The 15,175-nt window shown below is 45.0% G+C and overlaps 1 protein-coding gene across 1 annotated transcript in view; it reads right to left on the bottom strand.

Moving 5' to 3' along the window:
* NIPAL2 (NIPA like domain containing 2) overlaps nucleotides 1–11,058 on the bottom strand; it is a 57,153-nt gene extending 46,095 nt beyond the window's left edge. Inside the window, exon 1 of the mRNA XM_076329356.1 lies at nucleotides 10,901–11,058. Coding sequence (XP_076185471.1) covers nucleotides 10,901–11,005 — 105 coding nt within the window. The 5' untranslated portion in view covers nucleotides 11,006–11,058. The remainder of the gene's footprint in view (nucleotides 1–10,900) is intronic.
* Nucleotides 11,059–15,175: the final 4,117 nt, after the last annotated feature.

Below are 15,175 nucleotides of genomic sequence, written 5' to 3'. Positions count from 1 at the left end.
GTTAAGTGTTACAACAGGTTGCAGGACAAGGCACAGAGAGTACTGTTGAAGAGATGGCTTGCTCTGCATGTACACACAAACATGCCTCCAAACCAAGCATAGCTAGCTCATTCCCTCTTGTTATTGTAGAATTATAGAATCATAGAATCATTAAGGTTGGAAAAGACCTCTAAGATCATCGAGTCCAACCATCGACCCAACACCACCATGCCCACTAAACCATGTCCCTAAGTGCCGCATCTACTCGTCTTTTAAATACTTCCAGGGATGGTGACTCAACCACTTCCCTGGGCAGCCTGGTCCAACGTTTAACCACTCTTTCAGTAAAGACATTTTTCCTCATGTCCAATCTAAACCTCCCCTGGAACAACTTGAGGCCATTTCCTCTCGTCCTATCGCTAGTTACATGGGAGAAGAGACCGACACCCACCTCGCTCCAACCTCCTCTCAGGGAGTTGTAGAGAGCGATGAGGTCTCCTCTGAGCCTCCTCTTCTCCAGGCTGAACAACCCCAGTTCCCTCAGCTGCTCCTCATAAGACTTGTTCTCCAGACCCCTCACCAGCCTCGTTGCCCTTCTCTGGACATGCTCCAGCACCTCAATGTCCTTCTTGTAGTGGGGGGCCCAAAACTGAACACAGTATTCGAGGTGCGGCCTCATCAGTGCCGAGTACAGGGGCACGATCACTTCCTTGTACTTGTCCTGTAAGTCTTGCTGGAGTACAAATGAACTATTTCTAATTCCACTTAAATCAGATGATACACAAAACCCTGACAGCAATGTAGCCAGCTTAATATATTATATACCAAATCCTAAAAAGAACTCTTGTATAAAAATGTCCCTTTACCAACTGAGAGGAGAGGGGGAATGGCATGTCTTTTCCAGCATGCACCTCTCCAGCATCACTTTCCAAAAAAGGCAGGTTTGTTTCCCATCCTGTCTCAATTAATCCTCTGTTAGCTATAACTAACCCTCCCTTTGATATGCACAGAAAATGCTTCTCCACATCACAACCCGAATGAACATGCTCAGCTGTTGAACCCCGGTGTCACACATGCAGGCCAGGGGTAAATGTAGGCTGGAAATGAGGACACTTCCAAGCCAGTGGCATTTCAGAACAGTTTCTAACAGGAGTAACAACAGGGGAAGGGAAAAAGAACAGATCTGACTGCACTTAGAATGAAGTTTGATCCATCTGTTAAAAGAATTACTTGATTTTATGGCAGGGGAATGGGCAGCTCAAAGGCCCTTCCAGTCTGCTGTTCCTACAGAGGAGGGGTGCTGTACATTAGTTCCTTGCTTTCCTTCCTGTACCTCACGCACTTGGCTCTCCTAGTTTCATTTCCACAGAGAGTGTTAATCATTTACAGATAGTTCCTAATGAAAAAAAAATGACTGGACTCCAGAAGGCAGAACCTTCTGGTTAGCAACATTATTCATTTAAATATAAACAACTGCTAGATTATCAGTGATGATTTAAAAACAGGAGGTCTTGCACTCTCTAAAATATTCACATGTATGTATATGGGTGCATACACACACAAACACACAACTGGATGCATTTAATTTGCAGATGCTTCTGGTCAAAGCTTTAAGATGCAAATCTGGGGATAACAAATAAACTCTTTAAAGAAATGATCTCATATGCAAATTTCTTTCAGGGGCCTGAGATATAGGCAATGGGCTCATGTTTTCCCAGCTGTCGCCCTGTGACACATTGCAGTTGTGCATTTTGATCTTTTACTACAAACTGTAACCTGATTTAAAGTATTGGTTACCATTTTCTAGTTCATAGTGGGTGTTCTAGACACCCACAAGAAGCCAAGATTCACAATAATCCAAAACATCTACTACATAGTTGCCTTCTGTTGCAGAAAACAGAAATCAGTTTAGCTGGATGATCCCTTCTAGGTACCTTTATCACCTTTTTATATTCTCTGTTGCACTTAAAGAGATAACAAGGTGGTGGGGTTTTTTCCCAGTTTTGAGTATTACTGCTCTTTCAGCAACTGTACCTTATGTGGATTCTCCCATATAGAACTTGATGTCTTTTTTTCCAGTATTTTAGTGTTAGTATGGGATATAATAGTTAGAAAGTTTCTTCTTGACAGGGGTTACTATAGAGATGGGGCCATGAAGATAAATTCTGTCTACTCCCTTTCAGGAATTAAAAAAATGAAGGAGAACTGAGCACTCTTTTCCTGAGTCAGATGCTATCATCTGTATGCTTTCGTAAACCACTCATTGCTTTTTAGTTTGTCCTAGTAGCCTCTGACGTGTAGTTGTTGTGGTTCAACTCCAGCCAGCAGCTCAGCCCCACACAGCCGCTCGCTCACTCCTCCCCAGCAAGATGGGGGAGAAAATCAGAAGGGTAAAAGCGCGAAAACTCATGAGTTGAGATAAAGTCAGTTTAATAGGTAAAGCAAAAGCTGCATGCATAAGCAAAGCAAAATGAGGAATTCATTCACTACCTCCCATTGGCAGGCAGGTGTTCAGCCATTACCAGGAAAGCAGGGCTCCGTCACACATAATGGTTCCTTGGAAAGACAAATGCCATAACTCTGAATGTCCTCTCCCTTCCTCCTTCTTCCACCAGGTTTTACTGCTGAGCACGATGTCATATGGTATGGAATATCCCTTTGGTCAGTTGGGGTCAGCTGTCCCAGCTGCGTCCCCTCCTAACTTCTTGTGCAACCAGCCTACTCGCTGGCAGGGCAGCATGAGAAACAAGGAATGCCTCAATGCTGTGCAAGCGCTGTTCAGCAATAACTAAAACATCCCCACGTTATTAACACTGTTTTCATCACAATCCAAAACATAGCACTATACAAGCTACTATGAAGAAAATTAACTCCAGCCAAAACCAGTACAATAGTCAAGAGATGGAGCTAGAGTCTCGATCAGATGAAAGCTGCTATTATTTGTTTGACTGAAGCTTCTGCAGACACTACAAGCTTTGCTCTCCATCATCTTGACATGATGACTGAGTCATTGCTGCATGATAACACAGACACTGAATGATAATATTCATGGTGCTTTAGTCACTGCAGGGAGCAAAAGACTGTCACTGAAAGAGAGAGAAACAGAGCAAAGAGATTAATGTCATTAGAAGTCAATAAATACAAAAACCTTGTGACAATTCCAAAGCAAGAAAAAAAACCACAAACCCAACCCCCCCAAAAAAAAAAAACAGAAGAGGAACATTAAGAAATAGTAGGTTAGAGTCATAAAACAAAGTAAATGGAGTCACGATCCATTTACTCCCAAGCTGGAGCCCCAAAAAAATAAAGTAGGTTTTAATTGGGAGTTAACTATCTGGGTACAAGTCTGTTATGTACACAAAACCCATATTTTGCTTGTTTTTCACAGGAACCTCTTTCCAGTGGAGATATCCTTGGCTGTTGAAGAAAAAGGCTTCAAATGTAATCCATTATCAGCTGGCAAAATGACTTTGTTTTGAGCAGGATGACAGTTAAGTCATTGGACATGTTAGCTAAGACTCTGGTGGAGATTTTAGCTTCCATGAAGCTGATTTGGTTCTAGGGGATTAAATGTCAGCAAGAGCTAGGCTTGTCCACAAAAGGAGATGTAGTTCTATGTTACTACTTCACCTCAGCCAGCATGAAGAAGCCATGTCCAAAGAGCCAGCATTTGCTTTGCTGTGAGTCATTGCTTCCGCACATGGAGGAGTTTCCTCCAAACCTTGCACTCATCATGGTCCAGACCTTGCATTCACCACAGGTCTCTGCATCACAGGGTTGTTTCTGCAGAACTCAGCAGGATATGAAGGGGAATATAGCCAGAGAGGCACTGCGTGCCTCATCCAAGAGTGAAACTCCAACGATCCTGTGATTTCTCTCTATCACAGTTCCATAATCTCTCTTCATTTCCCCATTATGAGCTAAACAGTTCATATCACCAAACAAGGCCAAAGCTTCTAGCCTAGATGATGTAAATCAACCGTGGACATCATGGAGGAGAATGCAGTTATACTGGTATAACCTCAGTTTAAGCAGTACACATCTGTTTGGTTTGATATTGACTATTTACTTTTGAGCATACTCTGCAAATATCACTGCCACATTTCTTAAGATCTATGCTCCAGGCCTGGCGTTGATTCGCACACCAACTGGCTGTCTTTTGAAGCTGCTGGCAGTACGTTTCAAAGTCCAGATTAGTCACAGAATGGAAAGCATATCTCCCAACTGTTCACATTAACAAATGCCATTCTTCTGGGACAATCTGTGGTGACATTATAAACATGAGCACAACAGTTTATACATGTCACCAAAACTCCAAATGGAATAATTGCAGCCTCCAGTTACTAGGTTAGCCAAAGGCCCTCATGTCCCTTATGACTGAAGTGCACAGTCTGCTGTTTGCTCATGTTTCTAAAGCCTTGGTTTTTTAGTTTGGTCAAATTTCTATTTGAGTCATTTGGATTCTTTTGATTCCTTCAAACAGGAGTTAATCAGATCCAGCAGACTGTTGGAGACATGCAAGGATAAGATTCAGACACCTTTTTTTTCAATGCTCAAAGCAGACTTCAAGAGCATAGGAAGAGAAAGATCATACTTCCGCTTCAAAGAGCAATAAAGTCTTCTTTGGGTCACAGAATCGTAAGGGGCCACAGTGTCATAAGTGAGATTTTATGAGAAGAGCAATTTTTATTTAAAAAATTATATCAATGAGTATTTTCCTGTCGATTTAGCCAGACAAACTGCCTCATCAAGGAGTCAAATGAGCACTAGGACAAATGAAGCAGCAGAAGCACAGTTTCAAGATGGGAGCAACACCACCTCTTTGGGTGGCAGCGATGTCCTAGATCCACACAGCAACCTCATGAAATCTCAGTAGCAGACAGGTGTTTGCCTGAGCAGCCAGACGTTCACCCTACATCACCTTGCAACTCCCAGACAAGGCTGTGAGACACCAAAATCAACACAGTAGCCATGGCCAATTTAATTTAAAGTCCATTATTTGCAGATTAGTCTAGAAGTTGGGGGTAGGGAGGGAAAAGCGCTGCACTGAGCCAGACACTTCCAAAGCAGGGTAGGGATTCAGACTTGTCCCATGCCTGGTATTTCCTACTCAGTGCTGACTAAGGGAAGAGGAGCACTCACCCTACTCTGCTGGCTCCACACTAAATCTGATTCTGCTGCTCTGGATCACTGTGCTGAAGAGCAGTGCCTATGTTTTAAGCCCTGTAGTCAGTGGCTGAGCTGGATATCAGACAGAGTCTGCACTATGCCCCCAATCTTTCTGTAAAATACCATTTTGAAGCAGTCCAAAGCAAAACTAATTTCTGCACTAGGTAGGATATGTGTAACTTCTGAATCAAGTTTCCTTGCATTTGTCTTCTGCACCCCACTTTCTGACAAATGACAAGAATTGTAATGTTCCTTATTGCCTAGAAATTTCCACATTAACATTCTCAAACCTCTTAAAACAGATTAGCATAATTACGAAGCTCCTGTTTAACTCACTGTCACCTTAATCATTAAAAAAAAAAAAAATCAAATGCACATGTTCTTTAATGTCCTCAGAAAAACTGAAAACTCATTTTACCATAGCAGCTGTTGGGAGGGGAAGCATTGAAAACAGTCTGAGATTTGGGAAAAATAGCCCAGCGAGAATCAGGGAACAGGCACTCGGCACTGGTGCTCAGCACGGCCCCAGCCCTGCGAGGGCAGTTGTTTCCGATGTCCTGGCTGAGGCGTCCAGGAGGAGCCACTAAGACTGCTTCGGTCAAAATGAACTGTGAGTTGTCAGCCTAAATAAAAGGGCTTTGCTCACCAGCTTCTGTTGGTTGTCAGGCTAGGAAGCACTCATTCAAACAGGTCTGCCAGCAATGCTGAAGAGATGAAAGTGTCCAGAAGAGATGGAGGATGAGCTCTCCCATCAATAGCATTTGCTTTGGGACTGTGTGCCCCAAGCTCAAAACGTGGAGCTGAGTTGGTTTGCTGTATCTGCTGCCCAGCACCTTGCTGGGCTTTGGGGGGAAACTGCCACAGGCTCCTGACTCCTTCCAGGCTTGGTAGGAGAAACCCAAGCAGGGTGATAGAGGCCTGCCGATAGCACAGCACTAGGAAATCAGGCTGTTCTGGGACCCAGAGTAGTGCCTGGTGGAAACCAGATAAACAGGTCACTTCTCAGGCTGGCTCAGAAAGCTGCATGTTACCTTCAGTCTTTGGGCTACTTTCCCACCCAGGGCATCTGTTCCAGACCTGCTGCCCCATCCCCTGCGTCCTCTATTTTCAGAGGTATAAACAGCTCCATGGCTTACTCCCACTCTGCTTGCAGCGACTGAACGAAAAAAGCTACATTTCCCTAAGGAATTTGAGAGTCGCGATGATACAAACATGCTTATGGTACCGTGCAAGGGGACAGGCAAGGGGTAAGGTTCTCCTGTACTTATATCCCTTACCTTTGAGTAATGAGTAAGTTCCCATGCAGCAGCTGATCTTTCTTTAACCTGGAGGCGGCACTTAGCACACAATGAGCTGTGAGCTCATTTCACACCAGACATGTTGTGGTCTTTACATCTGCAGGGACAGTTGATGTTTGGCAAGGCAGAATGGATGTATGAGGTTGTAAAAAACATATGGGTGATCCTTTCTAACCAGTGCTCTATTTTGCTTTTTCATGTGAGCTTCTCGCTCACACTAAAGCTAATCAGAGCACAACCCCCAGCAGATCAGACCCACAGCTCTGGCAGAGCCTGAAAGCTTGGGTGCAAAGCTGGCCCAGCTGACAGTCCTGCATTTATGACCCAAAGCCACACATCCTTTTCTAGCAGAGCTTAATTAAATGGGGACTAAGCCATGGAAATACTGCTGGATTCCAGACAGCAGAACAACACCAGAAGAGCATGCATCGGCTCTGGCAGCAACTGTTTGCAATATTTCTTCATTATAAGCTTTGACTTTTGGATTCCCTATGACTGGTTCAAAAAAGGTGTATTTGAAAGGCTGAACAAAGTCCTCTTCCTAACTTTTCATTTATAAGGGCTGAAAATACCACACATTTCCCACCTAAGAAAACAGTGTGCATTTTCTCCCATACACATTCCCCCATAAGATAAAGGAAACTGAAACTGTGTGAACTCTGAAATCTGACAGGTAAAGAACAACACGATGAAATAGAGTCAGTGTTTTGATACCCTTGTTTGCTTTCAGTGAACAGTTTTAGAATAAGGAGCTATGGGGGGAAGAGGAAAAACTTTTCACTATAGTCTTCGGAGATGAGTACAACAGCAGAGAGCTGGGTGAGGACATGTTTGTCTCTACTCTTGCCATGCTCGGGGACTGGTTTACTGATTAACCTGAAATAGTTAACATCTGCAGTCTATCAGGGAGCAGACTGCAGTATGAGGTACCCTACAGAGACCAAGAAAATGGCATTAAAAAAACCCTACAAAGCTCCTGAAGTGGAAAAACCAGGAGGGTTTGCCTACACCTTTAATAGCCTGATAATATCTGATGGTTGCTTCTTGGAGAGGAAAGCTGCCCTGGTTGAAACACATGTACGCTGTGGCCATCCTGCCCTTTTGACTCCCACCCACACTTCCATGGACACCTTGGTTTGCTCTAGAGCTTTCCCTGATTGAAAACTATGGTTGGAAATTTCATTGTTTAAGTGCTTAAAATATCCTGGTGAATGTTTGTAGGATGTGCCATGACAACTCTTTCCTCTGGTGGCAGTGCCAGCTGAAGAGGCCCTCACTGTTTCTGGGGTGCTTCCTCATCCAAGGGAAATGGAGAAGTAATCTTCCTCCCCATGGTGGCAGCTCCCTGCCCTCCTGCACTGGGTCTATCACAGCACAGGGGCAGCAGCCCACACGGCGGAAGAAGTACCAGCAGGGACTCTGCTGCTACTGGAAAAAAACGGGACCAAACCATGCCCTAACCTTGCTGAGGCTCAATGGCACTAGACATCAAGCCCTTAGCAAGGTGGGGTGAGTTGAAGCACTGAAGACTTTCTCCTTGAACAGAATGAGCTAAAAATCTTAATTGTGGCACTTCACATGAAATCTAGATTTCATGTATATGATAAAAGGCAGTGTAGAAAGACCTCACAACCATGTGTTTAATCCGTGGAATTTCTCATCGCACTTGATAGCAGCCACCACTGCCTGCTGATTAGACCACACGAAGGATCAGGTTTCCTGGCTGCACATACTCACCACCTGCACGTAGGGCCTGTGACAGGCTGTGATATATTGTCATGGGACAAGAGGCCACAGATCCATCTGAAGGAGCTGTCAACATTTTAAACCTCAAATATAAAGCCGAAATTATTTATTACCACAACCCATGAAATAAAACAATCTCTCAAGGTGAGTGTCTGGGCAGCCAGTAATAACTCCAAGTTTTTAAGAGACAGGCAAAGGAGGAAAAAAGAAGCAGAAGTGAAATGAATTTCCATCTCCAGCTTAGCTTCCGCACTTGAACAACTACACACAGTGACTACACACAACAGCCTTGTGAACTACTGAGTTATGGAAGAAGTATTACACCCGAGCTTTCATTGACCAATGCCACCCAGCTCTTTTCTCCTTCTCTGATACAAAGTCAAACCAAGATCAATATTGTAGTTAATAATCTCAGCTGATCTTGCAAAATGTTTTTGTCCATAAACAACAATATTAGAAATAAATAAACAACCTTTGAGAAGTGCTGAGGGAAACAAAAAAGGATTAAACTGAAGCAATTACATACACTTTCTATTAAGCAGACCAAATCCACATGTGGTGGCTTCTTACGTTCATTACTCCAGCAGACCCAGAAATATTACAATAATATTAGTTTGTCAGGAAATACTTTAGATAACTAAGTACATATTTCATCAGATTTTACTGCATCATTAAACACGCCTGTGTCCCATGACGAACAATGCAGGGCTGAGACAGGGAAGGCTGTGGGAGCACAGGATCCTGTGTTGCAGATTTCAGAGATGCAGTTCCTCGAGCAGCATCAACCAAGCTACATCCATGCTGATGCCAAGGCCAATTCCTACCTCCACCCTTTTTTCCCAGAACCACGCATTCCCACTGCTACCCCCATGCCGACAGCTAGCACCAATTAGCCTGATCAGGGACCTGGCGGGAGAATAACCCCAATTAAAAAAAAAACAAAGAAATGTAATGCCAGCACAAGGAGGCATTATATTACACAGCCATGTGGACACAGGCACGTTAACTTCTTCCAGGGAGCTGCGTGTTTACAGACATTGTTTAAGGCTTACTCTAGTGCCACGGATTTCCCTAATGCATGTGTCAGATCTGCTGATGCCACGTGAATGTCTCTGATGCCCACGTGGCACTAGGCAGCTGTGACTGGAAACCGTGCTGAGCCCCTCATGTCTAGAGGCTTTTGAAAGAGGATCTCACTCTTTCACCTCCTGATGGTTCATGGGGCTGAAGGGGCTGAAAAATATCCACCCCTGCAAGCAATTCACCTCAGCTTTCCTGGGATGTTTCCAGGCAGATGAGAGCTGGTGCAGTTATGGTTTCTTGTAGAAGCAGAAAACAAAGTGCTCCTCTTCAAACCAAACCAAGAGGATGAAATGGCCTCAAGAAAAGGGGAAGGGAAAGAGCCCCTGTGTGAAGACCTGAAACTGGGCTGATCCACTGAATCACAGCCAGGATAGCGGGGAATGAAGGGAGGAAATGGTTTCTGATATTTCCAAAAATGTAAAATGTGAAAATGGGGGTGCACAGAAGAATTTAACTATTGGGAAAATGAAGGTTGGCAGCAACACATGACCCATAGTTATCCATTACCTGCTCCAAAGCCTCAACTTTACAAGTAAATGGAAGCACAGAAAATCAGCCTCGCCCGCAGATACCCAAGCAACACTAAAAAACGATTCAGGTCTTCCCAGAAAACTACCAGGCTGAAAACACAGCAATCCTCGCAAAACCACCCCAAGAAGTACAGGAGCAGGGCTGGCATGTTTTGCAAACAAAATGATAACCCCACTGTGATGCGCAGGTGGGTGTTCCCATGCCAAGGGAGTTCCCTATTGCTGCCTTCCTCTGGCAGCTCTGCAAGCACTCCTAGACCCAGCACCGTAACTCCCAAACCCACAGTAACCCTTGGCTCCACACTCTTGTCTCCCATAAAAGATCCCAGCTCTGATGCTGGGAAGCACTGCCACCAGCCATCAGGAGTCATGCTGCTCTGGGGACCCAAGCACAGGAATTCACAGTTTTCCTTCCCTCTGAGAACATGGGGCTGAGAAATGCCTCCTGCCGTCCAGATATCGAACCAGTAGCAAATGCAGAATCCAGAGGGGAAAGGTTTTGGGACCTTTCCCAGCTTATGACCCGCTACCAGGCTGCTCGCAGAGAAAGGAGAGCAGTTAGTCGCAAGCCATTTTATGCACAATTTATACCAATACTTTGCATCGTAAAAAAGTGGTTTGCTTCTTATGCAGTGAAAATAAGAATGTTGAGTATCCTCCAATGCCTCCTAGTTTGTGAAGCAAAAAGCAGGGAAAAGGTAAAGGGTTTAATCAACCTCCAATTCATTTTTATTGTTAGCAGATGCTACAACTTGCTAGTTCTCAGGGGCCACTTCAGCTTCTCTTTTGCAGTTGCCCAAATACATTGTCAGCACTGACAGCAACAGAAACACCGATGACAAAAACCAGTGATGCTCTAGTGCAGAACAGCACAGCTCTCTGCCTGGTTCCTACTCAGAAAGGACTGCTTGGAGGGGGAAGCCAGGGTGGCGCAGGCTGAACAATGGGGTGAAGAGGGCACAGGTCTCAGCAGCAAATGGGTGCTGGAAGGGGGCTTTTCGGAGGACAGTGGGGAGAGGCTGAAATGATTACCCTGCTCTCCCTGAGCCCGCTCATTTCTAGGCCCCAGCATGAAGCTGCACAGCAGGCACTTACCTTGTGTGTGCTGTACCAGGGGCTGGAGAGGGTCCCGCTCCCGGCGCCTGGCCCCCCAAATGTTGCGTTCCTTGATGCCCACTCTGAAACAGGGAGGATGCCCATGTCCCTGCCCTCAGGCCCCAGCCACTGGCCATGCCATGCGCTGTCACACCAGTGGGGATGGGTGGCTGTAAGGAGAGGTGAGCAGGACCGGGACGTGGCACTCGCTTCCTGGCGTGGGAAAGGCTGCTCGCGTGGGTCACCCCGCATGCAGGTGTGTGGAGCCGAGGGCTGTGGCTGGTGGTGGGCACCGGGAGACCCTCAGCTGGGGAGTATTTGTAGCATAGGAGAGCAAGGGGACCTTGACAGAAGGTTTTGCTGCTCCTTCCCAGGGTATTCAGGTGCCTTTTTTTTTTTCTCTCTCTGACTTCCCCAATGCCCCACCCTGCTCTGAAAAGGTAGCCTGGGAATTTAACTCCTTCAAATCAGTGCCTAAATCTAATGGTCAATTTTTAATTCCTCACTGCTAGGTTACAAGAGCTGGAAGTTGTTGTTCCCATATGCATATAGTCACTTGCAAAAATTCTTACTTCTGCCATGTATTCTTCGTTTGTGAGTATTTCCTGAATAGTTTCTTTGCAGAGGTTTCAGGCAATGGGTTTGTTCCCAGGCTGTGGCTTTATCCATTTGTTCTGTTAGTTTCGATTTAATCACTTAAGCTCTCCCGAGGAAAACAACAACTAAAAGACCTCCTTAAATGGAGAGTAGGAGCTAGCAAGGCAGGAGCTTGGCAGAATTACATGGGAGACAGAAATAGGCTTCTAGAGAAGCATAGAAAGACTGAATTAAGCCACTACATCTTCAGGCTCTGGACAGGATAACTGCCTATAGAGAGCTCATACTGTACCTCGGAGGTATTGCGTGGTAGGTGGTCCTACCATCAGCAAGATGCATCAGGAGAGAAGAGAACAAGTCAGCAAGTGGGAGAGCAGGCTGGGGAGTGAGCTTCCAGCAAGTGAGGAGATATGATACTTAATAGAAATGAGCAGCAGCAAAGTTGACTGCAGAGAGAAATGAGGATACAGCCCCTCAGTATGATTAACTTGTTCAAAAATGGAAGAAACATGCAATTACAGGAAATAAACTGAAGTTAAATTAATACTCTTCTATGACTACATAAACAGTGCCTGCATTAGCCACAAGGATGTTATTTGAAACCAGGCAGAAGGTGATAGAGGAAAAGCAGAAGTGGCAAGGTAGTGCTTCAGTTAGATGATGATATAACACCCCAAAATACAAAACCTTACCTTATAACAAGAAATGTTTTGTTCATGTTTGTGGCCTAACTTGAAATACCAGTTTCTGTGATCACAGCTCCAGTGAGTTCTCTGTAAATACTGGAGCTAGCTGCAGCCATGTATACGTAGGTACACTGAAAAAACCCAGCTCCAATATTTCACGGCTACGTAGATTGCTGCAGACTATTTTTACAGTGTTGCGTAATTATTTTCCAGAGTCTAAGCTTACATTTAAAAAAAAAAAGTTTCTAGGCAATTTGGGTTATGGTTGCAAAAAAACCCCTTTAAAGTGGAACTGGAGTGTAAACTGCTGCAGTGATATTTGCCCGGTCTAGAGAGAGTTGAAACAATAGCTCAGAGAGAAGTGTGAATGGACCCATTCTTCTAACTGGAGCACTAAACTGGAAGTCTGCTGACAATTTAAGTGTCAACATCAGCTACTTCAAGGCGGATCATTTTAGTAGAAACACCAGGCTAATGTTCTTATTTGTCATCCTCAATTTCCACTTGTTGGATAGCAGATCCTGGGGCAAATAGGAAAAGCAGCAACTGGTTTTCAAAGGTTGCTGGGCTGAGGAAAGTTCTCCCATTCCTCTGCCTCCTTCACCCACAGTCACCTCTGCCCCAGCTCAAAATGGGGAGCAAAGAGGTCGACGCTTCCCCAGGCTGGGGAAGTTGTCTTTGGTAGCCAAAAGCCGCAGCGGTCCTCACCAGGCTGCCAGTGACCTCTGCAGTATGGTTCTCCGTTGCCAAAAATGTGCAAGCTGGTAAGAGATTGAAAAGGAGTGTAAGGGGAGTGGGAGGAGAGGAGCAACCCAAAATATCTGTTGAGGACAGTTGCCGTTGTTTTGCTTCATTCTTGTTGGTTCACTGTCTAAAATACAAATGTGACTGTGGTTTTCTCTTGCATAAGAAAGCTATTGGAACAGGTTTTCTGAAACGTCTATGTGGAGCCCTTGTTGAATTGCTTTTGAAGTTGATCTAGCAGTGATGGATCACTGTTCCGCACTGGGTCTAGACATGCCCACTCTGTCTAAACACACCAGGGGCCCTTATGGCGTCCTTTATTTATGAAAAATCTCTGATTGACTTGCATGTATAAAAGCCCAAAGTTATTCAGATGAATTTAACCTTGCTGTATGTTGTAAGCCAGCCCTATTACAAAAGTAAACAGCATTTTAGAAGCTATTTCTGCTCAGTTACCACCCTCTGTTAGAAAACCAACTCAATATGTGCAAATGTCCCTATACTTGTGCATTGCTGATTTCAGTCTGAAAGTGATGCTGAGGTGATTGGCATAAAGGTACTAAAGGCCTTGGGACTGACGCTGAAAATATTCTGATGAAACGTCCCATGGAGTGGAAGCAGAAGATGGGATCTGCAGGATGTTTTGACTGAGAACATTATTTTCAGTTTTCAGTGGAGCTCAGCTGTGCTGCAAGCTTCTGCCCAAAGTCGAGTTCTGTTTGAGGGTCCTTCAAAGCAGGGGTGTCCTTTGCCAGGTAGGCCAGCAGAATGGACTAGAGCCACTTCAAACCATGGAAATATAAGGTGTTTTCAGTGGGCACCACAATATATTAGCGAAACAGCACAGCAGAGATCTGGCACCAGAGTCAGGATCACATCAATGGGGGTGTGTTCAGAATGCACCATATATGATTCCCTACGTGTGTATTTTTGGTTGTTGTCTTTGTTGTACTGTGAGGAATCTGGGGTAGCTCAAGAAATACCTCAGGGAAAGTCTCTTCAGGAAGGTGACCTGACTTGCTATTGCTGGCTCTGTCTGTCTTTACACCCTGGCAAAGGCAACAGCAGTACAGGTTTGTGCCTGGCTGTGGTGGCTGACCCACATCAGAATCAGGACAGGACTGATTCTCCCTGTGAGCAGCATCTCACTCCCTCCGAGTAGCACACAGCAGGAGATAGATAGTGCAGCACCTGTGAAGATAGAGTAGATGCTGCTTGAGTTGGTTTGCTAGCAAATCTCAAGGTTGATTAAACTAAGTAATCTGCAAGGTGGCAATCTTTGACTCCTCCCATTCTATTGCCAGTCATTTTGGGGTAGAAGAGAAGGGGTTACACAGCCTGAGAAATGACATCCACCTTCTCTAGTGGCTCCCATCAGGCTTTTAACAGTTTGGGTTACTTCTGTGCAATGGAGACACGAAGGACTATTGTGGGTTTTAATTGCATGGATTCCCTCACTTTGATGCTGAATTTCTGCCTGATATTCTTTGGCCAAGCATGGATCTTTGTTAACAGAAGATGATGTTCCTCTGTTGGGTCACAAGGTTTTGGAGACTGCAATGGTGCTTTATCAACCTCAGGTTTAGATGATCTGGGAAAATGCTTGATCCATGTGTCTCCCTGAACTCTGGCTTGTCTGATATTGGGATCACATAAGCCAACAGGGTCATAATGTAGTTTCCTAACTCTAGTCACTTTAGGCTCCTGAAGTCATTCATGGATAGCTTGACCTGTCACCAGGGTCACTTCATTTCAGATACTCAATGCACTTGGGTGTCTGAAGAGGAAACAAGAGGGCCTTTAGTGTTTGCCTGCCCATGTCCCATCACTTCTCTGAGCTTACACTTTGTGACTGTAAATGAACCACACTTAGCGGAGAAGAGTCCATATCCTTGACTACTGGGCTCTGGTCACAGTTACCAAGACTCCCTAAAGCCAGAAAATGAAAGAGGTTACGGTTTCCTCCTCTGCCAAATAGGAAAACAGCCCTTCCTCCAGGGTACCCAGGTGTTCCCACCACCATCTGCTCTCCACTGTGACGATAGAGCCCAGGTGATGTGAACTTCACTGCTGGGATTGATGGTCCCAGCTGGGTGATATAGGAGAAAGTCGAAAACCTTGCTTTTACCTGCTGCTCAGAGGACATGGCTGCTAGTGCCAGATCAGTGCAAAAAGTGCCAAGCTTGTGCAGGATGATCAGAAATGTTTCTGAGTTAAATGTCCACCAGCAGATCTTTGCTGGGTCAGT

Source organism: Aptenodytes patagonicus, chromosome 2 (assembly GCF_965638725.1).
Source record: "Aptenodytes patagonicus chromosome 2, bAptPat1.pri.cur, whole genome shotgun sequence".
Lineage (NCBI taxonomy): Eukaryota > Metazoa > Chordata > Aves > Sphenisciformes > Spheniscidae > Aptenodytes > Aptenodytes patagonicus.
Note: the sequence above shows the minus strand (reverse complement) of the source record. Positions and strands in the feature narration are given on the sequence as shown.